Source organism: Apodemus sylvaticus, chromosome 10 (genome assembly GCF_947179515.1).
Source record: "Apodemus sylvaticus chromosome 10, mApoSyl1.1, whole genome shotgun sequence".
NCBI lineage: Eukaryota > Metazoa > Chordata > Mammalia > Rodentia > Muridae > Apodemus > Apodemus sylvaticus.
The window spans coordinates 94,549,956-94,574,505 of NC_067481.1; the positions used below are offsets into that span (position 1 = coordinate 94,549,956).

Sequence of the window (24,550 nt, forward strand, 5' to 3'; positions counted from 1 at the left end):
CGGCAAAACACCTATCTACAAAAGAGTTCTGGTTTGTTTTTGATTTTGGTTTTCTTTCTTTCTTTCTTTCTTTCTTTCTTTCTTTCTTTCTTTCTTTCTTTCTTTCTTTTTTATTTTATTTATTTATTTTTATTTTATTTTATTTTATTTTATTTTATTTTATTTTATTTTATTTTATTTGGTTTTTTGAGACAGGGTTTCTCTGTGTAGCCCTGGCTGTCCTGGAACTCGCTCTGTAGACCAGGCTGGCCTCAAACTCAGAAATCCACCTGCCTCTGCTTCCCAAGGGCTGGGATTAAAGGCATGCACCACCACTGCCCGGCTCACAAAACAGTTCTTAATGAAAAAAAAACTGTATCAAAATACACACGTGAAAGAACAATATATTTATCTATTTATAAGAGGATATAATTATTTGGAGATGTGAGGAATATAGAAGGCCTTTATTCACGTTTCAGACCCTAAGATAACTGCTATAGAGATGAAAAGACAAACACAGAGAACCATGGTCCGTGAGTCACCGCCTTCCCTGAGGTTGCGAGAACTCCCAGGACACCAGCTCTGAGCCCACCATATTGCGGTTCCTCCTGCTCTCCATGGCCGCCACACAGTAATTCAGCCACCTCTTGCACAGTGTTACAGGCTCAGAAATCATCAGCCTGCTTCTGCCTCCTAGGTCACAATCTCTGCTTACACACAGGAGTATGAGACACACCCTGCCCCTGCCATTGGGTAGCATCAAGTCTCAGTAGGCAAGAGGTTGCTCATAGGGAAATAAGTGTGAAGCCAGGCTTGAAACAAATCCTTCCCTCGGGGATCCTGGCCTTCCTGGCGTCTCCATTCCAGACCCATGCACCGCAGAGCAAAGGGAAAGCAAATCTCCGTGGTCTCCATTTGGCCGCACTCTTTAGGGAGGCTGTGGAACCTTTAGGAGGCGGAGCCTTGCTGGGGGCGGGGTGGGGTGGGGGCGGGGTCAGCACTTGCAGTTCACTCTGCTACCTGCTTTCGGTGGAGATGTGAGTTCTCAGCCTCCTGTTCCTGCTGCCTTGCCTGCTGCCACGCCTCCACACCTCTGGAACCTTAAACCAAACCGACTCTTCCTTCTGTAAGTCAGTTTTGGTCGCGGGGTTTTGTCACAGCACCAGGAAAGAAAATACCACAGACGGGTAAGACTCCTTCCAGCTGATCTTGGAATCCCAAAAGCTCAGAGATGGACAACTCTGATGGCTCAAAGCTCCACCATCCCCTCCACCCCCACCATCCACAGTCTGCAAAGTCAAAAGCGTCCCTTCCAGTCTTAATGGGGAAGGCACTGAGAAAGGACATTTCACCAGTGTTGTCTCATCAGTGTCCCTGGGCCCAGGCTAGTCCTTTAGGGACAGGAGGATAGACCAGGCTACCTGTCACTGCTCTTTTCAGGCCTGGGACAGAGCCAGAAAGAGGAGAGAAAAGAAAGAGAAGTGGAACCTGAGGACATCACCACCACAGAGGCAGAACAGGCGGAGAGAAGCAGTCTGCTGCTTCCGTCCACACAGCCTTTGATCGCCCGCGCACAGCTGCCTCCTCTCAGGAGTTCCTCACGAGCCCAAGGGTCAGCCCCAAGGCCTTTCGTTCATCTCCCCCAAACAGACATGATGCACCTAGCTGAGTTAGGCTGAGACTGCGTCTGGTGCCGTCCGAGAATAGGAAGCAGGAGAATGGCCACATCCCTTGGACGGTGTCAGGCCCTGCTGGACACAGGAAGGGCCACAGGCTGCGCCAGAGTGAGCTCAGGCCTCTGGGTGTGCTCTGGGAAGGCTGAGAGGCGGCACTCCTCACAGCAGTCCAACATGCAGTAGTCGCTGCTGCCACTGTCTGAGTCTGGAGGAGGGGGCCTGGCCGATCCCAGTGGGGCCCAGTCCTCCTGGGGCAGGTAGGCAGATGGCTCTCCTTCCAACTCCAGACACCCTGCCTCCAGCACATGCTCTGAGCCCGGGAGCCCTGGGAAGCCGGGGGCTGTGGCCTCCCACTTCAGGCTGGAAAACTGCACAGGGTATGCGGAGCCATGGGTGAGTGTGGTGATGGCCTCCCAGATGCTGGACTCGGAGCCTCCCGATGAAGTGCTGACATCATCCTGTCTTACTTGTGGTCTGGCTCTGTGGGCCCCTGCCCAGGTCTGCATCGGAACAGGGGTCAGGAGGAAGGCTCAGTGAGTCCTCCCTGGGACTCACTCTGGGAGCCTCTCTCTCCCCTGCACAGCCCAGACTTCCTCCTTCAGGAAGCTCCAACATGCACTCCCACAGCCTGTGCCCAAAACATTCGACCTTCCTCCCGTGTGTGTGAAACCTCCGGCTTCAGCAAAAGGCCCTGAGTGCTTCAGCCCCGCGGTGCCCTCCTCTGCCCAGGGCCACAGCATGAGCCAGGTGCCCAAGACAAACCCAAACCATGAGAGAATGCTGCCCAGGGCCAGCCAGCACCCACCCCCCAAATGCAGCTGCACACAGAACTAGAGGCTGGACCCTGTGAAGCAGCAGGAGAGCTGAGCCTCCCAAAGACTGCAGCAGCCTCTCGGTGGGCCTGGAAACCTCCTGGGAGGAAATGCCCCTGTAGCTCACACCGTCCACCATTGCTGTATCCTGGCCCATAACACCATCCCATATAGATGGCACTGAAGCTAGGGCACAAATGTAAACCTACTGTGTGTGTAAGAGGCTCAGAGTATGAACAAGGCCCCCCGCGCTTGCACCATGTCCCCACCCCTAAATTCTGCACACACCAGGCAGACTTCTAGGCTACATCTGCTCTGGTAATACCACACTTGGCCCCGCCTCCCTGAAGTTCCCCTGCACGCACCTGGAAGTCCCCATGGTACACACTGTAGAGAGGATGGAAGAATGCCTCTGGAGAGGGAACATTCTGGTAAAAGATTCTCTTCACCCTGCGGCCAAAAATAGAAAAGTCTGAACCAAAGAGACCCAGATAGACGCCTTTCCCAGTGACACATTCCAGAAAACCTAGGTCACTGCCAAGACGAGAGCTCCCTGCTACCTAGCAGATGTGCCTACTGTATCCAAACCTGTCCTCAAAGGGCTATTGGACACAGCAACACAGGAGGCTGAGGCGTGAAGATCACACAAGGCCACTTGTTGAAGCCCAAAAGTGACAATATAGTAACTAACACCCATAAGAAAGAAAGAAAGAGAGAGAGAGAGAGAGAGAGAGAGAGAGAGAGAGAAAGAGGGGAAGAGAAGGGAAAGGAAGAGAGAAGAGAGAAGAGAAAAGAGAAAAAAAGAAAAAGAAAAAAGGAAGAAAAAGGAAAAGAAAACAAAAGAAAAGAAAAGAAAAGAAAAGAAAAGAAAAGAAAAGAAAAGAAAAGAAAAGAAAGCCAGCCTTTGGAAACAATAGCTGTGTGCTTGGCTCTCAGATGAAAGCCAACAGCCCCAGAGGTCACACCTACACCATGAACAGGCAGCTGTGGTTCTCCAGTTGTGTGCATGCATGCGCGTGCGCATGCGCACACACACACACACACACACATACACTCGCACACACGCACACATACACACACACACACACTGGCTACCTACCTGGGTGACAATTTGAACAGAAGGTGGACAAGGCCGGTCAGCAGAAGAAAGATGGGCACAGTGACAAGGATGCTGGCTGACCACTGCCAGCGTGGGATCATGAGGCCTGTGGGCAGAAAGAGTCCGAGCCCGTGAGGAGCCTCGGCCAGGGTGTGCCCCTGAGTCCACATGGTACAGACGTCACCGGAGCCAAAGCAGAAAGGGTTTAGGAAGGGACTTGGTGTTTGTGTCATACCCGATGTCCCTGGGCCCTCCTCTCTGCGCCTCCCCCTTCCCGCCTGCCATGTGCCCGGTGGTCATTACTGTACACACAGTACTGTACTGCGCTCACAGAGGAAACCCAGGGCTCGTCCAGCCTTGGACGGAAGCTCCAGGCAGTACGAAACCCTTGACACATTGTTCCTAATGGCGGCCATTAGTGTTGGACTCCACACATCTCAGAAACAAGGGGGGGCGGGGGGTCTACAGGCCGACAAAACGGGGGGGGGGGGGGGCAGGAGAAAGCAAGGAACAGACGCCACTCAGCCCAGGCCATGACAAAGCAACCACAGCCTAGCACCTACCCTGTCTCCTCCGGGGAGAAGGAAAGGACACGGGCTGGCTCCACTCACTCCAATGGCTCTTAGAATATTCCCCGTTTGTCTCGTCATCATAATCCTCCAAAGTCATCTGGACACGCAGTCTGGCCTCGTAGGTAGAACCAGGATCCAGTTCGACGGCTTCAAGGATGAGCCAGGTCACTCCAACAATACGGTCCTTGCGCCGGGCCTGCTGCAGGGATGTGGGCGTTCGACTGAGTGCAGGGTCCTAAAGAATAGGCACGCGTGCACTCACAAACCCACGCACACACATCTACAGGTACGTGTACACACCCATCACATTTACACACTCCGCCCAGTACATCCACTGATCTAAGCACAAAGCAAAGACACTTACATATAAACACATGCGTACAAATAGGAACACCCACATGCTACGTTCATAGACATGCATGCACACAACAAGCACAGGCTTATATGTAGCCAGCACATACATGTGTGTCTAGCTCTGACCCGCCTCTGTTCTCACCAATGACTCTAGCCAGTCCCAGGAGACAGACCCATGGGAGCTACCATGTTACCTCCCAGGCCTCTTCCTGCCTCTTGAAGGCCAGCTCGTAACTGAGGGATGTGATCAACGGCTCCAGAACCAAGCTGATAGTCCAGGTCAGGACGCAATGCTCAGAGCTGACGTTGCTCTGCAGGTCAGAGGGCGGATCCAGCTTGACTGAAACAAAGAGGGGCCGTGTGAGGCTTCAGCTACCACTGAGTCCCTCAGCGTGGCCAGAACTGAGGACCAAGAACATTCCAAAGAGGACACGGACAAGGCTCCCTCAGACCAGGGACCTCCCTTAAAGACGAATCCAGGAAAGCCAAGCAATCAGTTCCTCCAGCCTCTGCCGCAAGGTAAGTTCTGAATCTCGCCTTCCGTCTCCTTCACACTCTTCCTGGAGGCTCTTCTGTGGTCTCTCCCCCCAGCCAGTTCTGTTCTTTTCCTCCTCTGCACAGACCCTGACATCCATCACACCCTCCGTTCCATCACACCCTCCCCTCCAGGGTCCAATCTGCTTCTAGTCCTGCATCTTGCTTGGCAAGGATTCTCAGGAAGAGCCAAAAAGCTCAAGGTCACCACATCACCGCCAAGCAACGAGGCCCTGCTGTCTGGGCTGCCCCACTCACTGTGTCTCTGTGGCAGGTACTGTGAGTCCACCAGGCTGACCTGCTCCTGTCCCATGATGCATTGGTGGAGTGTGATGGTGAAGTTGTCAAGAGGCGAGAGCACCTCCTCATCGGGAAGCACCAGGGTGCACACACTGTCCCAAAAGGTGCACTTGTGCTTGATGTCTGTCACCTGGTTACTGGGAAGGCAGTCCATGTGTTAGTAGCACAGACAGTGCCACCACAGAGACTCTGTGCCCTTCCCGAGTAGGCCTGGCTTTCTACCCTCACCTGGTAAAGAGGAGCCAGGCCCTGGATTCCTGGCCCAGCTCTGGAGCTGACCAGTGGCAGTCAATCCTGAAAATATTGTTGTTGAGACAGGTGAATGTTCCAGCCTTCTGCCCTGGGAATGGAAACAGTGGGAGCACACAGTAGGGCCTTAAGGCTGAAGTAGGTGGGGAGGATCTGACCAGACAGACTCTAAACAAAGTCCCAAGGAAAGATGAGAGGCTTAGGGATGGCTGGGTTTTGAACATGGTATGTAAGCCAGTCAGACCTAAGAGCTTTGTTGGGTAGGAAAATGCAGGACACTGGAAGGCACGTGCTAACAGAGTTTGGGCCCATTTTTTCCCTGGGGTTTTACAGGTGATAAATTTGTCCCCAACTCCCCTAATTCTCTACGTAGCCACCCCAGAGAGATGCGGCACCCAGCCCTCACCTCCTTCCTGCTCTGGGACCAAGATTCCCCAACAGATGCAGGAGCAGGCGCAGCTGTAGACCAGGAACCAGAAGATCTGTTTCCCCGCCGCTCTCTCCAAGATCCAACCTGCAAAAGACAAAACTATAGGGCCTGAGACAGGCACCCTGTAGGAGGCATCCCCTGTGGGAGGCACCCTCTGGGAAGCACCCCTGTGGGAAGTGTTTCCTGTGTTGGGCACCCTGTAGGGAGTATGCTTCCCACAGGATTCTGCCCAGCAGGTACCTTAATGTGTCCTGTGGACAGGACTGGACACATCTCTCCAGCTGAATTAGCTGAAGTGTAGAAAAGCCCCTTGACCCAACCAACCAAAGGCTGGGACCTTCAACAGGCAGGTCGTCCCCTCCCACTCAGATCTTCAGGGTCTAGCCTCTAGCAGCAGGTACATTCACATCTTCGTGCCACCCTCTGTGACTAGGAACCTCTGTGTATTACCCTAGGTTCTGCCATACCTGCACTTTTTGGCTTGGTTCTTTTTGTCTCTTGTTGTTGTTGTTGGGGTGGGGGACATCAAGGGGGTTTGAGACACAGTCTCTCTATGTATCTCTGGCTGTCTTGGAATCACTATGTAGACCAGGCTGGACTCAAATTCAGAGATCCTCCAGCCTCTGCTTCTTGACTGCTAGGATGCTGGGGTTAAGGCATGAGCCACCATACCAGCTCTGCCTAAGTTGTGACAACTGTCGTGTGAGAGGCCATTCATTCACAATGCACAAGTGGGGTCACAAAGAGGGCCAGGGCTCTTCTCTGGGTCACAGGGCGCGCCTGTGTGTGTTCCTTATTTCTCCTGAAACAGGCTCATCCCAGGGTGCTGCCCTGGGAACACAGGCAGCAGACATCTAGACAGCATGCTGCCTGTCACCCACTGTCCTCAGCTGTCTCACCAAAGGGAGACCCCTGGAAAGAACAAGCCCCTGAGCCCTAGGAGCCCTGGGGAGCCGCAAGTGGATGGAGACCAGAAGCTAAGTCTTAGAGGTGCCTGGTTGCATGATTCTACTGAGGCCCTGTCGGAAGAGTCATTTGCATCGACAGATGGCTCGCTGATAGCCTCTGAGCAGGAAACAGGGCCACCCTGGTTATACAAGCCTGATTAGTGATAAGGGAGGAAACATGCACAGAGACCACAGCACTGGCCTTCCAAGAGCCAGCCCCGCCTCCACAGACGGCACTCTGACCCACCTACCCAAAACCCCCGCCTGCACAACCTCAAGACAGACTTGTGTTAGCTTCAACCCACCGCCCAGCAGTCTGTATCTCCAGACAGACCCACCAAGGCTTTGTCCTCTGGGATAAAACATGCAACCTGCACCACCAAGGGCACCAAAGCTAAACTCTCCGGGCAGCGTCTGTCTCCTCTTGGGATAATTATTAGCAAAGTGGGGATGAGAGTCTCAGCCCAGTCCTAGAGCATATGAGGGCAGGATCCCCGAGTGACAGAACCTGGAGAGAGGATCAGCACTGTCACCACGTCCAGGAGAGAACTGACTCAGACCTCAGGGATAACCTTGCCGCCACTGGAGGGAATCGGTTCATGGCAGTCTCAGGCTGACCCGTGAGCAGAGAGATGGCTTGAGAAAAAGGGAGTGGGGACTTCCAGCCCAAGTTCTAGCCCTTTTCTAGCCAGAGATAGAGGCAAGTGCACCAGAGTTAAATTAGAAATGGCCTGATGCAATCTGCTACAATAAAGCCATCGTGTGGGTGGGGAGCACTTCCTCTGCCCACGGTACCTCCATCTGCACCGGGTGACTCGGCGAGGGTGGGGTCATTACCCTTCTAATGATGAGAAAACAGAGACCCAGAGAAGCCGAGACTAAGCCAGCACACGACTCTTGGCCCTTCTGTTTGGGGAAGGGGTCCCACGAATCCCCACGACATTCATGAACCTCCTGGGAGTAATGTGTGAGTCCTGGGGCTTGACCTGATAAATGGGGCCAAAGTCTTGGGCATCACAGGCCTCTTTCTCCCTGGAGGTAGAACACCATGGGTTTGGACGTATCTCTGACAGGAGGACTCCCTACCTAGACAGACAGACCTTGGGTTAGGTACTTAGGACAGAGGTAGACAACTGATTTCACTGGTCCTTGAAGAAGCTGGGCTGGGATCAAAAACACCTGACTACAAGCCAGACACCCCAGGCCATGGAATCATGTGAGAACCTAACCAACATCCGCCATCTTGGAATGGATGCTCCCTGCATGGGGTGCTCCTGTGACGCTCCCACCTCTGCCCAGCAAAGGCTTTTCACAACAGGTCTGAGAGCATAGCCCTCTCCGCCTCTCAAAAACAAAACCAATGATAACACAACAACACTACCAACAACACAGCCATGAGGTAAGAACTCTACAGGAGTCACAGCCAAGCCCTGCCGTGTGTCTATGTGTCTGTGTGTATCTGTGTCCACACATGCATGAGGCACCCCTGAGGTACATCCCAAGTCCTCTTTTTTACTTTTTATTTTGAGTCAGGGTCTATTCTGGTTAATTTTATGTCAACTTGACACAAGCTAGAATCATTTGGGAAGAACGTGTCTTAAGAAAATACTGGGGGCTGGTGAGATGGCTCAGCGGTTAAGAGCACTGACTGCTCTTCCAAAGGTCCTGAGTTCAAATCCCAAAAACGACATGGTGGCTCACAACTATCTGTAATGAGATCTAATCCCCTCTTCTGGGGTGTCTGAAGACAGCTACAGGGTACTCACATGTAATGAAAAAATAAATCTTTTAAAAAGAGAGAGAGGGGGAGGGAGGGAAGGAGGAAGAGAGGAAGGAAGGAAGGAAGGAAGGAAGGAAGGAAGGAAGGAAGAAAGAAAGAAAGAAAGAAAGAAAGAAAGAAAGAAAGAAAGAAAGAAAGGAAATGGCTCCCTAACATTTGCCTTATAGGCAAGTCTGTAGAACATTTTCTTGTTTAGTGATTGATGTGGCCAAGCCAGTCACCCCTGGGCTGGTTCTGGGGTGTAAAAGAAAGCGGACTGAGCAAGCCATGAGGTATGGCCAACAGCTGCACTCCTCTACAGCCTCCACATGGACAATGGACTTTGATGTGGAAGTGTAAACAGAATAAACCCTTTCCTCCCTGGGTTACTTTTGCTCACAGTGTTCTAGCACAGCACTGAGAAACCTAATGAAGACAGAGTCTCACTAAGTTGCCCGGGCTGGCCTTGAACTTGCAGCTCTGCTGCCTTTAACTCCCAGATAGCTGAAACAGCAGGTCTGGGCCATTGGCCTGAATCTTTCTTAAACTCTTTTCTTTTTTCTTTTCTGTTTTTTTTTTTTTTTTTTTTTTACTTATTTTCTTTTCCGTGTATGAGTATTTTGCTTGTGTATATGTATATGTACCACATGCATGCCTGCAGATAGGTATGAGCCACTGTGCAGACGCTAAAAACTGAACCGGGGTCTCTTCAAGAACAGCAAACTCTCCTAAGCACTAAACCATCTCTCTGTCTCCTCTTTTCTTTTTTCCCTGCACTGGGTATTGCACCCAAGACCTTGTACCCGCTGGCTGGTGCCTACCAATTGAGTTACATCCCCAGGCCCTGCTTTCTATCTTGATGGGGTGGGGGAAACTCCCTATTCTGCCCACCGGCAAAGCCCACAGAAACAGAGGCAGACGGAAGGAGGCCGCTCTGTGAGTGAACCTTGTCCAGCAGTGGCTTCTCTCTGGAGGTGGAGATCGCGAGGCAGACAAGACGCCCTGCTCTCCAGAAGCATCACGGGCCTGTGACATACAGAAGCTGTGCCAGGAAATGGGGCTGGAGGTGGGCACAGGATCCAGCTTTCCGTTGGATGCCTGGAGACCGTGGGGTCCTCCTCTGGCACCAGGGGGACCCCTGTGCTGTGCATGGGGTGTGAGGACATTGATGAGCTGTGCAGTTGGATGCTAATAGCCGGAAGGATGGGGCCAGCAGACCAGCTGGGCAAGGGCCAAGGTAACGGACCAGAAGGAACACAGAAAGATGTCCCTACAAAGCGCCTTCCCACAAACTACCGGGGGAAGAAAAGGTAACTAGCGGGGTAGATATCCACCCGCCCGCGGTATGCATGGCCGGCCGGAGAAGAGGCTGGATCCGGAAGTGGTGGATGTACCAGGGAAGAAAAGAAGGATGCCTCTGAGTAGCTCAGGGAAGTGGTTGGGGTGGGGGCGGGGAGTTCCTCCTGGCACTGTTACTCTGTCCCTCCCTCCCTCCCTCTCGCCCTCCCTCTTTACCCATCCTAAAGCGCTTGCCCACCTTCCAGCCCAGCTCCCTGGACAGATGAACGGACTGCACCAGCCAGCTCTGCGCCCCTCAGCACCCGCACAAGCAGTCCTGCCTACAGCCCGGACTGGAGCAGACACTGACACTGTACTTGCGGGGTGGGTGGGAGGAAATGGGGCTCCCTCTGCCACCCTGAGGAAGCGCCTACTGTGCCTGCGCTCCCTGTGCTAGCAGGGGCCTCCCCTGGCAGCCACTTGCAGGCAAAGCTGAGTAAGCCGGCTGGGTAATCCAGGGTGAGCACCTGGTACTGTGAGGCTCTTGCACCAGCCCAACTCCATAATAAAAATGCCCCTCCCACCTCCCACCAAAGCCGCCCTGCCTCCGGTGGTGGTATCCGTATTATGAGTTATAATTGACTCCCGGGAGGCCGAGCCCTGGCCAAGAGTAAGCCCAGAGTGTCCAAGGAAGATCATCAAACTGGGGGAGAGAGGGGGAGTCCCAGCAGAAAGACCTTCTAAAGCTCAGTAACCCAGAAACAGAGTTCTGCTTACCTACACATGCCCTCTCCTCCCAGCCCCACCGAGCTAACCTTCTGGAATTCCACGAGCACACACGGCCTCCCAGATCCTCTCTTACCATGAAGTTTTCAAAAGATCTGGAGGTTTAGAGGGATTTTACCAGCCCTGGGCCTAAGCGGTTAGGTTCGTTCTCCCCGCCCCAAAGCTCTATCACTGAGAAAGCAAAGCTTCCATAGTACAGCCTGGCACACTTGGTGCCCTGCCCTTTCTTGCCTGGGGCTGACCGAAAGACAACCTCATCGCCCCCACCCCCAGCTCTGAACATTGCGATTTCTCTTCTCATGATAATCTTTGGAAAGATGCCATGTCTAGGAGATAATTCAAGACCAGTACACCAGACAAGGTCAAAGGAGGGTGATGTCACCGACATTGCCGAGGACACAGTATCTCTCTTGCCTCCTTAAGACTTACCTTGCGTAACGCATCTTCCCAGGGCCATGGAGAGTCTCAGGCAGCCCCAGCCAGGAGATGACTTACCACCAACTGTCCTTGGGTGTACTGCAAAGCCCCTTACCTGATCCAGAGGATAAGAGAGGCGAGTCTCTCTCAGCAGGCTGACAGGGGCCACCCACATTGAAAACCACAAGACATCACAGAGCTACAGTCCTCCACAGAGCTCAGGGGTGCCTGTCGCCACCTGTTGCAAGCCAGAGAGTGTGAGGAGGCATAAGCTTCCACTCCACGCGCTGAGCCCTGCCACACACGGATGGCACACATTTGCCTCCTGAGTGACTGTGTGCACATCCTCCGGGGAAACTAACTCCACAGCGCAGGAGGCAAGGGCCTGGAACACAGCAGTGCCTGAGCAGAACCCTGCCTAGGTTTTTCCCCTTCGAGGTTTCTCTGAGACACAAGCATGGCAGTCCCTGAGTGGTGTTAAATCTGAGAAGAGACTCGTCAAGGAAAACCAGCAACGCATCATGATGGCGCACGCCTTTAGTCCCAGCACTCAGGAGGCAGAGGCAGGTGGCTCGTCTACATAGTCAGTTCCAGGATAGCCAAGGCTCTGTTACACAGAGAAGCCCTGTCTCAAAGCAGCCCCCTGAAAGAGAGAGAGAGAGAGAGAGAGAGAGAGAGAGAGAGAGAGAGAGAGAGAGAGAGAGAAAGGAAGGAAGGAAGGAAGGAAGGAAGGAAGGAAGGAAGGAAGAAAAAAGAAAGAAAGAAAGAAAGAAAGAAAGAAAGAAAGAAAGAAAGAGAGAGAGAGAGAGAGAGAGAGAGAGAGAGAGAGGGAGGGAGGGAGGGAGGGAGGGAGGGAGGGAGGGAGGGAGGGAGGGAGGAAGGAAGGAAGGAAGGAAGGAAGGAAGGAAGGAAGGAAGGAAGGAAGGAAGAGGGCTGGAGAGACAGCTCAGTGGTTAAGAGTGCTGAATGCTCTTCCAGAGGTCCTGAGTTCAATTCCCAGCAACCACACGGTGGCTCACAACCATCTGTAATGGGATCTGATGTCCTCTTCTGGTGTGTCTGAAGACAGCTACAGTGTACTCACATTAAATAAATAAGTAAATAAATAAATATAAATAAAAGAAAGAAAAAGAAAGGAAGGAAGGAAGAAAGAAGGAAAGAGGGCTGGAGAGATGGCTCAGCGGTTGAGAGCACTGACTGCTCTTCCGAAGGTCCTGAGTTCAAATCCCAGCAACCACATGGTGGCTCACGACCATCCATAAAAAGATCTGACGCCCTCTTGTGGAGTGTCTGAAGACAGCTACAGTGTACTTACATATAATAAATAAACATATAAATAAATATATAAATAAATAAAAAGAAGGAAAGAGAGAATAGACAATAAAGAATTTTTACACAGACACAGAAAGAAAAACACACAGTACAACCGAGATCTAGAAAAGGGAAATTCTTAACTCTCCACACAGGTGACACGTGAGCACAGACAGTTTTGTGCATTTTTATTTATTTAGTTAGTTAGTTTGTTAGTTAGTTAGTTAGTTTGTTTGTTTGTTTGAGACAAGGCCTCTCTATTATGCAGCTCTGACTCTCCCAGAACTCCTCATTTGGAACAGGCGGGCCTCCAAACCTGATAGAGATCCGCCTGTCTCGGCCTCCTGAGTTCTCAGCTGACAGGTGTGCGCAGTACCACGTTTAATCTTAGTGGGATTTCTTACGAGGACAGACGTTTTGCCTGCACATATGTGTGTGTCTGTTGCCCTCCCTCAGAGGCCAATCAAGAGAAGTCATATCCCTGGTCGTGAGCCACCATGTGGTGCTGAAACCCAAACCAGAGTCCTTTGGAAGAGGAGCCAGTGCTCTGAACCACGGAGCCAGCTCCCCAGCCCAGCACAGACATCACTGATGCCACTAAGGCCACTGAAGTGAAGGACTTATTTTTCCCATTAGAGTCCCAGTGTGGGGGCTGGAGCGATGGCTCAGAAGTTAAGAGCACTGACTGCTCTTCCAAAGGTCCTGAGTTCAAATCCCAGCAACCACATGGTGGCTCACAACCATCCCATCCATAATGAGATCTGATGTCCTCTTCTGGTGTGTCTGAAGACAGCTACAGTGTATTTACATATAATAAATAAATACATCTTTAAAAAAAAAGAATCCCAGTGTGCTGTCGGCGTTGTGGCCGGCCTCTTTGTGCCCCTAGCTTTGGGTAACATCTCCCAGTATTGGGGCATCCGGCATCTCACACTTTCCATGGCAACGTGTTCTGCTGAAGAACACAAAGATCTGCAGTTCTGGGTGCAGATCTTTAATGAACAGAACCAATACCTCATAGAATTGCTCCGAGTTTGGCATTTTTGATCCTGTTTGGAGAGCGGCTCTGAACGCGTAGCCTACACTGATCTCAAGCAAGCTTCAAGCCTCAGCCTCCAGAGTTGCCTTCTTTGTTTTCCTTTTTTTAAAGATTTATTTATTTATTATATGTAAGTACACTGTAGCTGTCTTCAGACACTGCACAAGAGGGCATTAGATCTTGTTACAGATGGTTGTGAGCCACCATGTGGTTGCTGGGATTTGAACTCAGGACCTCTGGAAGAGCAGTCAGTGCTCTTCATGCTGAGCCATCTCCAGTCCCTTTGTTTTTCTTTAAATGTTATTTACTGGTTGGGCAGTGGTGGCACACGCCTTTAATCCCAGCACTTGGGAGGCAGAGGCAGGAGGATTTCTGAGTCCAAGGCCAGCCTGGTCTACAGAGTGAGTTCCAGGATTGCCAGGGCTACACAGAGAAACCCTGTCTCGAAAAAACAAAACAAAACAAAACAAAAAACAACAAAAAAAATGAACGTTATTTACTTAATGTGTTTTCTAGTCTCTGTGTGTGTGTGTGCATTGCACACAAGTGTGTGTCTCTATATGTTTTGGCATCTGTATATGTATGCGTGTGTGCGTGTGCGTGCGTGCGTGTGTGTGTGTGTGTGTGTGTGTGTGTGCACGTGCGCTCATGCAGGACTGTGGTGCCCATGTAGAGGACAAAGAACAATGAGTGAGGATCTATTCTCTCCTGCCACCGAGTAGGTCCCAGCATCTCACCAGCAGTCCTGCCCGCCCCGCCCTGAAAATTATTTTGCTAGTTGGCTGGTTGGTCTGCTTTGTAACTGCATGACCCAGGCTATCCCAGAACCCACAATCCCCTGCTTCTGCTTCCCAAGTGCTGCGATTACAGATGTGGCCCCCATGCCGGACTGGTGGGTTTTTTATTTTTACTTTTATTGATTTACTGTTTGTTGGGGGGGGGGCTGCTGTCTCACCAACCTAGTGTATTAAAATATCGTGGCCCTGCTGTGCACACTCATGCCAAGAGAAAGCAGGAAAGATGAGTAACAACATGTTGGTGGCCATAGAAAGGCTGCTGTCAAGAAGGATGATGCCCACCCCATAAGCATTTCTACTACTACACACACACACACTCACTCACACACACACACACACACATACACACACTCACACACACACTCACACACATACACACACTCACACACTCACACACAGAGACACACTCACACATACACACACACACTCACACAGACACTCACAGACACACACTCACACACACAGACACTCACACAGACACTCATATAAACACAGAGACACACTCACACATACACACACTCACACATACTCTCTCTCACACACACACTCACACAGACACTCATACACACTCACACACAGAGATACACATACACACACTCACACACACTCACACACACTCTCACACACTCACACATACACATACTCACACACACTCTCTCACACACACTCACACACACTCTCACACACTCACACATACACATACTCACACACACTCTCTCACACACACTCACACACACATACACACACAAACACACACTCACACATACACACACACACACACACTCTCTCTCTCTCTCTCTCACACACACACACACACACAAAACCACACACTCACACCAAGGCTGGCACACACACACAAAAAAATTTTAAGTGTAATTTCAAAAATATCCTATACCAGCTTCTATTACTAATATTGATGTAAGAAGGCCCTAGTCTGACCAGCTAGGTGTAAACTTCACAGGGTGTCTGTTGCAAGCTGGAGCAGGCTGTGCAGATGTTCCAGCGCTGAGCAGCTCTGCCAGCCTCCACTGTCAGTCATCCATCTTTGCAAGTCTGATAAACAAAGACATTTCAGTGCCATTTTATTGTGTACTTCCTTGAATCCATCTGGATCAAACAAGACATCTTTTCATGAATTTATTTACTTTTGTCTTAGGGTTTTACTGTTGTGAACAGACATCATGACCAAAGCAACTCTTACAAGGACACTGGATTGGGGCTGGCTTAGAGGTTCAGAGGTTCAGTCCATTATCATCAAGTCAGCATCCAGGCAGACATGATGTAGGAGTTGCTGAGAGTTCTAAACCTTCATCTGAAGGCTGCTAGCAGAATACTGACTTCCAGGCAGCTAGGACTAGGGTATTAAAGCCCACACCCCTATACCTACTTCTACAAGGCCACACATACTCCAACAAGGCCTCACATACTCCAACAAGGCCTCACATACTCCAACAAGGCCACACACACTCCAACAAGGCCACACACACTCCAACAAGGCCACACATACTCCAACAAGGCCTCACACACTCCAACAAGGCCACACACACTCCAACAAGGCTACACCTACAAATAGTGCCACTCCCTTGGCTGAGCATATACAAACCATCACAACTACTATATGTATGTCCTTTAGGGAACCAAAGCAGGTGGTATATCAGGGTGCTCATGTGTTTACGCTTGAGTGTACATGTACGCAGTCATGTGTGAGCACCTGTGTGCTTATGTGTGTGTCTTGTCATAAAACCTTGGATGGCATCTGGATAGCACAGAATCAAGACTTCCTGAAGTCTGAGACTCCAGGCCTTGTGGAGAGATGGAACCGGAAGGCTTGAGTGACAGCCAGCTCCACAGTTACCAGAGGACAAACATCTCTCTCATGTTTAAGTCTTCATCAGTGCATCCCAATACATCTATTACACAGTATACTTCCCACTTGAGGCACCTTTCTCTGGTATCCTGTGAGAAGCACCATCTTTTTCCCAGTGTCCCTTCATCTGTGGATAAGTAGGAATTTACTGCATTAAGACAACAGACCAGCCGGGTGGTGGTGGCGCACGCCTGTAATCCCAGCACTCTGGGAGGCATAGGCAGGCGCATTTCTGAGTTCAAGGCCAGCCTGGTCTACAGAGTGAGTTCCAGGACAGCCAGGGCTACACAGAGAAACCCTGTCTCAAAAATCCAAAAAAAAAAAAGACAACAGACCACTAGACATTGGTGGCACACACGTGCATGTGCACACACATGCACAAGATAGCAAACCATACCGCCCATACTAATAATCCCAGTCCTGAAGACCACAATGGTTAGACAGGAAGGAGGAAAATCCAGAAAGAAAAAGGCAGAGAAGGAAGCCCCAAATTCTGCTGCTAACCCTACTAAATGTCTGAATGCCCCGAACTAGAAGTGTGCGAGCCAGCTCCCAGCAGCCCAGCTAGGGCCAGCCAGCCCCAGAGAGACTCCTGCTGTTTCCACTTCAAGAGCAAAGCCAGGCATGGTGATGCACACCTTTAATCCCAGCATTTAATAGGCAGAGGCAGGAGGATCTCTGTGAGTTTGAGGCCAGCCTGGTCTACATGGTGAGTGCCAGGACAGCCAGAGTTAAATGTAGTGCGACCCTGTCTCATATACATACACATATATGTATACGGATATATGTATATACATACATGTGTGTATAACTAAGTCTTCTGTTGATCTTAAAAATTATGAATGATTAACATTATTGAGACTGTAGATTCTGCTCTATTTCTATGGACACTGGTGATTTTTGTTTTTGTTTTTGTTTTTTGAGACAGGATCTCTAGACTACATATAAATTATACATATATACATTATATACACATATACATACCAAATCACAGCCAGGTGTGGCAGCACACACCTGCAATCCCAGTACTCTGAAAACTGAAGCAAGAGGATGACAAGTTCCAAGCCACCCTGGATCACCCATTTTTAAAAAACAAAACAAGAGTCTGAGGCTGGAGCTTGGCTGGAAGTGTGCTTGTCCAGCATGCTTGAGTCCCTGCTGCAATTCCTGGTACCACATAAAACCGATGTGGGCCATGCTTGCTGTCCCAGAACTCATGTGGCAGGAGTGAGCTGCAGGCCAGCCCAGGCTAGAGATCCTGTCCAAAAAAATAAAAAATAAAAAATAAAAAATTCTCCAGAGGAAAAAAAGCAGAATCCACAGTCTCAAAAAATATTAGTCATTCATAATTTTCAAGATAAAAACAAGATTATTTATTAGATATGGGGGGGGCAGAAAGCTGGCCAGACATTAGTGATGAATGCCTTTAATCCCAGGGTTTGGAAGGCAGAAGCAAGCAGATCTCTGTGAATTTGGGGCCAGCCTGGTCTACTGAGTGAGCTCCAGGACAGCCAGAGCTACTGAGAAGCCCTATAGTCCTGCATGTCGGAGCCAGAGTCGGGAGGCTCAGAAATGCAATATTATTCTTCTCTATATAGTGACCAGCCCAGACTGCATGAGACACTGTCCTGAGAATAACAAAGAAGGAAACGCTTGAGAAAGATAGGAATAAGTCACACTTGAAGCCCTCCAGAGTCTTGGTGTAAACCCTCTCCGAGGCCTGCCCTCCTTACTATGACTATTGCTGGTTTGTTGCTTCTTGAAACCTCAGTTCACAGAATGAGCAAAGCTGTCTGGGCTCTCGATCCCTTGGCCAAGTGGGTCTGCATCGTCTCGCCATTTCTTCTACTTCCTTGTCAAGTGTTCATCGCCTAACACGCACTGGGATTTTTGTGTAAGAAGGGTAGCACATCCACGGGTGTCACCCAGGGGCTCCCGAGGGACAGAACCAATAGGACTGATCCATACTCAAAGGGGGTACGTAGGAAGAATGCTGGCTTTTTGAAAACACAGAAGTACTATAAGAATGTGTCTTCATTTTAACCCCAAGTGTGGGGCTGCCTCGGACTGTCCACAGCAGCTGACCTCGTGCTCCGGCGGGGGTGTGGTTTTACCAGCTGCAGATAGTTTCTGCAAGTGTGTGACATGTGGAATTCTGGGGACTTTTCAGAAGGTATATAAATGCTAGGGCTCTGAGAGAAGGAGTTCTGGTTGGCTGGCTTGTGGTTGGATGCTGTCGGTCGTGTTTTGTTGTGGCTTGTCAAGTAGTTATGTGTGAAGAAACAAAAAAGAGAAATTAGATATCCCGATGGCCAAGATCTCAAAGAAACTTGCCCCAAGGAACTGGAAGCCCCGAATCAGCAGGAAGCAGTCTAACAATACCATTTCTCCCTCTCCCCTCTACCGTTTTTCCGTTCCTACCTAGTGCCAGAGGGCTGAAGGGATGGAAGAAAAGAGAACCCATGAAGTAACCCAAAGTCAAGCTACAAGGATATTAGGTTGGTTTGCCTAATATAGTGCGGGTATTCAAACAACGGCTGTCTACACAGGCTGAAAACCCGGTAGGAGCTCAGTGGTCCAAGCTGGATGCCTTTGCAGTTCTAATCTGGTGCTAATGGCCATGAGAATTCCTAAAGAACAATTTATCCTCAGTCCATGTTGTAAGCTGAAGAAGCTGAATCCCAGCATTGTGGAGGAGAGCCGGCGCGCGGACAAAACAAGAGTAGATAACCTTGCCCAAAAAAAACATAAAAGCAAGCAGGTAAAAGGCAAAACCTCCGGCTGCTTTATATTAATATCTAAGCAGCACAAGAAGATACAACTCACACTCAGGGTGAGTCTTCCCATTTCAATTAATGCAAACAAGAAAATCCTAGATACCACAACGGCCAAGTAGTTAAGGAAGCCCATCACAAGCCTGCTTAGAGGTTGACCCGTCTAAATAACCCCTTACAGATGCACCAGACACTGGTCTCACCGGTGAGTCCCTGTCTTGTTGACAGTCAAAGTTAATGAATACAAGTTCACCCCTTGTAAACTTGACACCCAGACACACACATCCTTATATCAGGCTTATTTTCCAAATGAAGACACACTCATAATTCTGCCTACACTAACTAACCCTGTACAACCACAAACACACTACTCTGCCCTCAAAATAGGTCAGGGTCCCTTTAATGCTTAGTCCTTTAGTGTCCTAAAGGGCAAATATAATCACGTTTACGAGGCTCAGTAACTGATACGCTGCTTCACAAATGTGTGTGCGTGTGGGGATATGGAGATAAAGAAATACAGATACAGGTATGAGGTAGGATGAGCAGACATGAAAATCAAGGTGGCCTAGAAAGGAAAACACGGGAAAGGAAAGATCTGGCTTGTCTTTTCTGCTGATAAAGGCAGAAAACTTGGAATAACTAATAAAGCCAAAATTGCCTGAGAAAAGACATCTCAAACAAAAATGCCAGAGATAAGAAATAAATTGTGCATACTTTGGGCCGCATTCATCGACACTGTAGATTCTCTGTTTATTTTGTTTTGAGACAGGGTCTCACTGTGTAACCCGTTCCTCTTACTTTCTTTATCTCTGCTGTGCAGCTCTCGTGGCCTTTAAACCCTCTCTCCTGCCTCAGGCTCTGCAAGTGCTAGGATTACAAGTGTACAACAAGCTTGGCACAGGGTGGGGTGGGGGTTAGAGTTTTAGGAATAACCATCAGAGGGGAGGGAGTGAGAGGAGGGAAGGAGGGAGGGAGGGGGGAGAACTTAAGTTAGGAGCACTGGCAGCTGACCTTCCAGAGGACCCAATTCGATTCCTAACTCACACAATTCATAGTTCCCAGAAATAGATGCAGAAATCGACCCATGCACATAACATTTGTCATAAAAGTGAGACAAGTGACTAAAAGTAGCTATCCAGGGAAACCGGAAGCAAGGAAAAAAGCCCTCCGTGCTGCCTACACAAGCCCTCATAATACCAGTCGCTGCAGGGACTGATGGTGTAAAATAGTAATAGGAAGAACGGGAGGACTGGAGATCAGCGCCCCCGCGAGCCACGGGGCCCTGCCTAGATTTGATTTGTTTGTTTTTTTAGGCAGTTTCCCTCTGTACCCCCTGATCTCCTATACCGACCTCGCTCTCGACTTCGAGGTAGAGAGCCACCTGCTTGTGCTTACTTAGGGCCACAATAGTCTCTACCGTAGATTTTCTGTTTATTTTGTTTTGAGACAGGGTCTCACTATGTGTTCATCTTACTTTCCCCTTTATCTGTGCTGTGTAACTCTCTGAGCCACCGGACCTCAGAAGGGCAGCCTCCTGAGTGCTGAGATCAAAGGTGTGCGCCAACCCGCCAAGGCACCACCTCACTTTTTATTATTATTATTTTCGTTTGTGTGTGTGTTTGTTTGGGGGTTGGGTTGCTTTATTGGTTTGTTTGTTTGTTTGTTTTTTAGACAGGGTTTCTCTGTATAGCCCTGGCTGTTCTTGAACTCACTCTGGCCAGGCTGGCCTTGAACTCTGGGATCCACCTACCTCTGCCTCCCAAGCGCTGGGATTAAAGGCGTGCGCCATCATGCCCGGCTTCCACCTTTTTTTAAAAGATGTATTTATTTATTTTTATTCATTTGAGTACACTGTAGCTGTCTTCACACACATACCAGAAGACTGCATCGGACCCCATTACAGATGGTTGTGAGCCACCGGACCTCTGGAAAAGCAGTCAGTGCTCTTAACCGCGGAGCCATCTCTCCAGCTCCACCCGACACCCCTTCTTTAAAGTGGACCTTTCAGGCCACTTTTTGATAGGGAGCCCGTGGCAGAATCTCGAGTGACTGCGACCTGGCTAGGGCAACAGCACAGGAGTGGCAGCGGCAGGCCCCAGGCAGCAGGAGGCGCCCACCTCCCGGCGTCACTTTGTGGGGTGCTGCTGTGCACGGGGAGAGGTGTCTCGCGCGAAACGATAGCAGTGGTGACCTTCCTTGACGACCAACCCGGACAGAAGAGAAACTTAACCGCGGAGGACCAGACAGCACGTAGCTCCCGCGCTGCTTCCAACGCGCACGTGACCTGCTCTTCCGGCCAATAGCGTGCGGTCTGAACGCTCCCAGCCTTTCCCTGGACTCGCACATTTCATTGGTTACGGAAGCCACGCAGTGTACCAATGGCCGAGCTATGTAGTCGGGGCGGGGCACAGTCACTGCGCACGCGCCCTTTGCCTTCCTACCTGGAAGGCAGGACTCGCTGGAGGAACACCGGAAAAGCAGCACTAGACCAGTAGCTGGCCGCCCTGGAGGACCCGGAGGCTGAGAGTCGGCCGGAGGTGCCTGAGGACGACGAGGATGATGAGGAGACATTGCCCCATTCCGAGGCTGTAGACGTGTTCCAAGAAGGTCTCGCCATGGTGGTGCAAGACCCGCTGCTCTGCGACCTTCCGATCCAGGTGCGAGACCGGGCTCTGAGGTGTGATGGGCACTGGGGGGCGGGGGGGCGGGGGTGTCCCACCATCGAAAGATGCTTCTGCGCATAAGCGGAAAGCTTAGGGTGAGGAGCCCCAGAACATTCCCTCTTCAAACTTCACGGCTAGTGAAGTTTGAGTTAAATACTAAGATTTTAACTCAAGATCGGTGTGAGTGTGACAGGTCTTTTCCATTTGCCTGAAACTTCAATATGTGTGGCTTAGTAGTTACTTAATGGTGGTTTTTTGTTTTTGTTGTTTTTGGGGGTTTTTTGGGGGGGTTGTTTGGGTTTTTTTGTTTTGTTTTGTTTTGTTTTGTTTCCGAGACAGGGTTTCTCTGTGTAGCTACAGAGCTCACTCTGTAGACCAGGCTGGTCTCGAACTAGTAGGTGTCTTAGTTAGGGTTTTACTACAGTGAACAGACACCATAACCAAGGCAACTCTTACAAGAACATTTAATTGTGGCTAGCTTACAGGTTCAGAGGTTCAGTCCATTATCATTAAGACAAGAACATGGCAGCATCCAGGCAGGCATGGTACAGGAGGAGCTGAGAGTTCTACATCTTCATCTAAAGGCTGTTAGCAGAGTACTGACTTCCAGGGAGCTAGCATGAGGGTCTTAAAGCCCACGCTCACAGTGACACACCTATTTCATCAAGGCCACACCTTCTAATAGTGCCACTTCCTGCTCCGAGCATATACAAACCATCACAGTAGGCAAGCTTGGGTTCCTGTGTTGGTCAGGTGTTAAAAGAATTGGCATCTTCATCTCCCTAGGTTACTTTAGAAGAGGTCAACTCCCAGATTGCCCTGGAATATGGCCAGGCGATGACTGTCCGCGTGTGCAAGATGGATGGAGAGGTAATGCGTAAGTACCATTGTCTTAGTTACTTTCTCTTGTTATAAAGAGACACTGTGATCGAGGGAACTTAGAAAAGAAAATGCTTGCCAGGGCTTATGGTTGCAGAGGGCTACAGTCCAGAACCATCAAGGCAGGGAGCGTGGCAGCAGGCAGGCAAACGTGGTCCTGGAGCAGAAGCTGAGACTTTACATCCTGATCCTCAGGCATGAGACAGAGGAGAGGTAATTGCAGTGGTAGGGGCTTTTGAAACCTCAACGCTTACCCCCAGTGACACACCTCCTCCAGCAAGGCCACACCTCCTCCAACAAGGCCACACCTCCTCCAGCAAGGCCACACCTCCTCCAGCAAGGCCACACCTCCTCCAGCAAGGCCACACCTCCTCCAGCAAGGCCACACCTCCTCGCCCTTCCCAAACTGTCCCACTGAAGAGCAACAGTCAAATATTTGAGTCTTTGGGGGCTATTCTTATTCAAGCCACTCCCATGTTTCTCTCTTCAAGCCTGAGCTTTCACACCAGCAAGGAATTAGCAAAGAGCTAGTCAGCGAGAAACTCAGACCATGCCTGGGTGTCCTGTGACGGCCACCCCTACCCAACAGGGCAGAGCCCTGGACTTCTCTCTCCCATTGCCTGGGGCTTTCTGTGTGGCCGCGCACATGGACCTTCTCCCTTATGTTTCCATGGTTACAGCTGTGGTCGTCGTACAGAATGCCACCGTCCTGGACCTGAAGAAGGCTATCCAGAGATACGTGCAGCTCAAGCAGGAGCGGGAAGGAGGCGTCCAGCACATCAGCTGGTGAGGGGGGCAGAGGTGCCTTCCCTGTGCCACTCCTGGACTAGCCTGGGGGCTCAATAGGGAGGCAACTTTCAGCTCCTGGTGTGTGTGCCACCTGTGCCCCACTACTGATGATACAGTGACAGTCCCATGTCCTGAGAGCCTTCCCGTGTCAGAATGGGGCGATTCTGTGTTAGGGAGTCCTGCCCCAGTGGTTCCTTCTAAACATGCCCTTTCAGACGTGGCACTACTCACACTGCTGGATAGCGTCACTTGGAGACACCTGATGCCTTAATGTCTCCCTAGTTATAGATGGTATATACCTACCTGTCAGCGGCCAACGCCCCTCCTCACCAGGATGCTGATGGCCCTGACTCTTCTATCAGATCAAGTATCTTGTTATCTGAAATCCCTCAGTATAGTCCCGTTTCATTAGTAAGATGTGTCCAGCACCTCCTGCAACTGCCTTGGGTCTACATCATGTAAAGAAAATGTCTAGAAGGGGATTATAGCTATCCTGAGTGCCCTAGGCTGTGTGCTGCCAGCCTCTGTCAGCCCAGCCGCCTGGGGGTGGCATGTAGGTCACCTCAGTCCCCTCCCTGCAGGTCCTACGTGTGGCGGACGTACCATCTGACCTCCGCTGGGGAGAAGCTCACGGAGGACAGGAAGAAGCTCAGAGAGTAAGTCTGTAGGTCTACGGCCCATGGGTGGTGCCCTGTGCCCCACCAGATGGTTCTGGTAAGAGGGTCCCAGGCTGGATTGACTGTGCTGTGGGCGTTTCCTCAAGGCCTCCCATGAAATATGGGGCAGAAAAACAGCCCTGCTGTTCTCAAAGCAGCCCATGTGGGGGTGGAAGAACAGTGTGGCCGTCCTCACTTCATTGTTCCTGATCCTTCCTAAGCCCGGGTGAGCCTTCTTCAGGTCGGGCACTGTTACCTTTCCGAAATCATTTTCAGTTACGGCATCCGGAACAGAGATGAGGTCTCCTTTATCAAGAAGCTCAGGCAAAAGTGAATGCCAGACACGGTGATCTGACCTGTCCCAGCAAGATGGCGCCGCCCTCCGCTTGTCCTCACGGGAAAGTGTCGGGTAGCTGCATCCCTGGAATGCCCAGGTGGAGCTGTCAGCATGAGCCCTGGGACCCTCGGATTGTGGGAAATTCCTCTGCCCTTTATTTTCCTTTGAACTCAGCCCAAAGGTCCTATGTGGTTGTGGGCCTGGCCTACAGAATAAACATGTTTGCTTTGTATGTTGTAAAAATGA

The 24,550-nt window shown here is 50.5% G+C and overlaps 2 protein-coding genes across 2 annotated transcripts; one reads left to right on the plus strand and one right to left on the minus strand.

Moving 5' to 3' along the window:
* Window positions 1-426: 426 nt before the first annotated feature.
* LOC127694474 (interleukin-9 receptor-like) lies at window positions 427-21,597 on the minus strand. Its single transcript, XM_052195979.1, has 10 exons — window positions 21,422-21,597; window positions 20,982-21,040; window positions 5,982-6,089; window positions 5,555-5,666; window positions 5,285-5,463; window positions 4,687-4,832; window positions 4,130-4,337; window positions 3,567-3,672; window positions 2,833-2,917; window positions 427-2,155 (listed from the first exon to the last, which is right to left on the minus strand). Exons 1-10 carry the CDS (start codon window positions 21,595-21,597, stop codon window positions 1,721-1,723), a joined length of 1,614 nt encoding a protein of 537 aa, XP_052051939.1. The 3' UTR covers window positions 427-1,720.
* Window positions 21,388-24,536, plus strand: Snrnp25 (small nuclear ribonucleoprotein U11/U12 subunit 25). The gene is made up of 5 exons (XM_052196867.1): window positions 21,388-21,637; window positions 22,430-22,520; window positions 23,203-23,308; window positions 23,893-23,967; window positions 24,244-24,536. The coding sequence occupies exons 1-5, from the start codon at window positions 21,596-21,598 to the stop codon at window positions 24,299-24,301; spliced, it is 372 nt and encodes a 123-aa protein (XP_052052827.1). The 5' UTR covers window positions 21,388-21,595; the 3' UTR covers window positions 24,302-24,536.
* The last annotated feature ends 14 nt before the right edge of the window (window positions 24,537-24,550 follow it).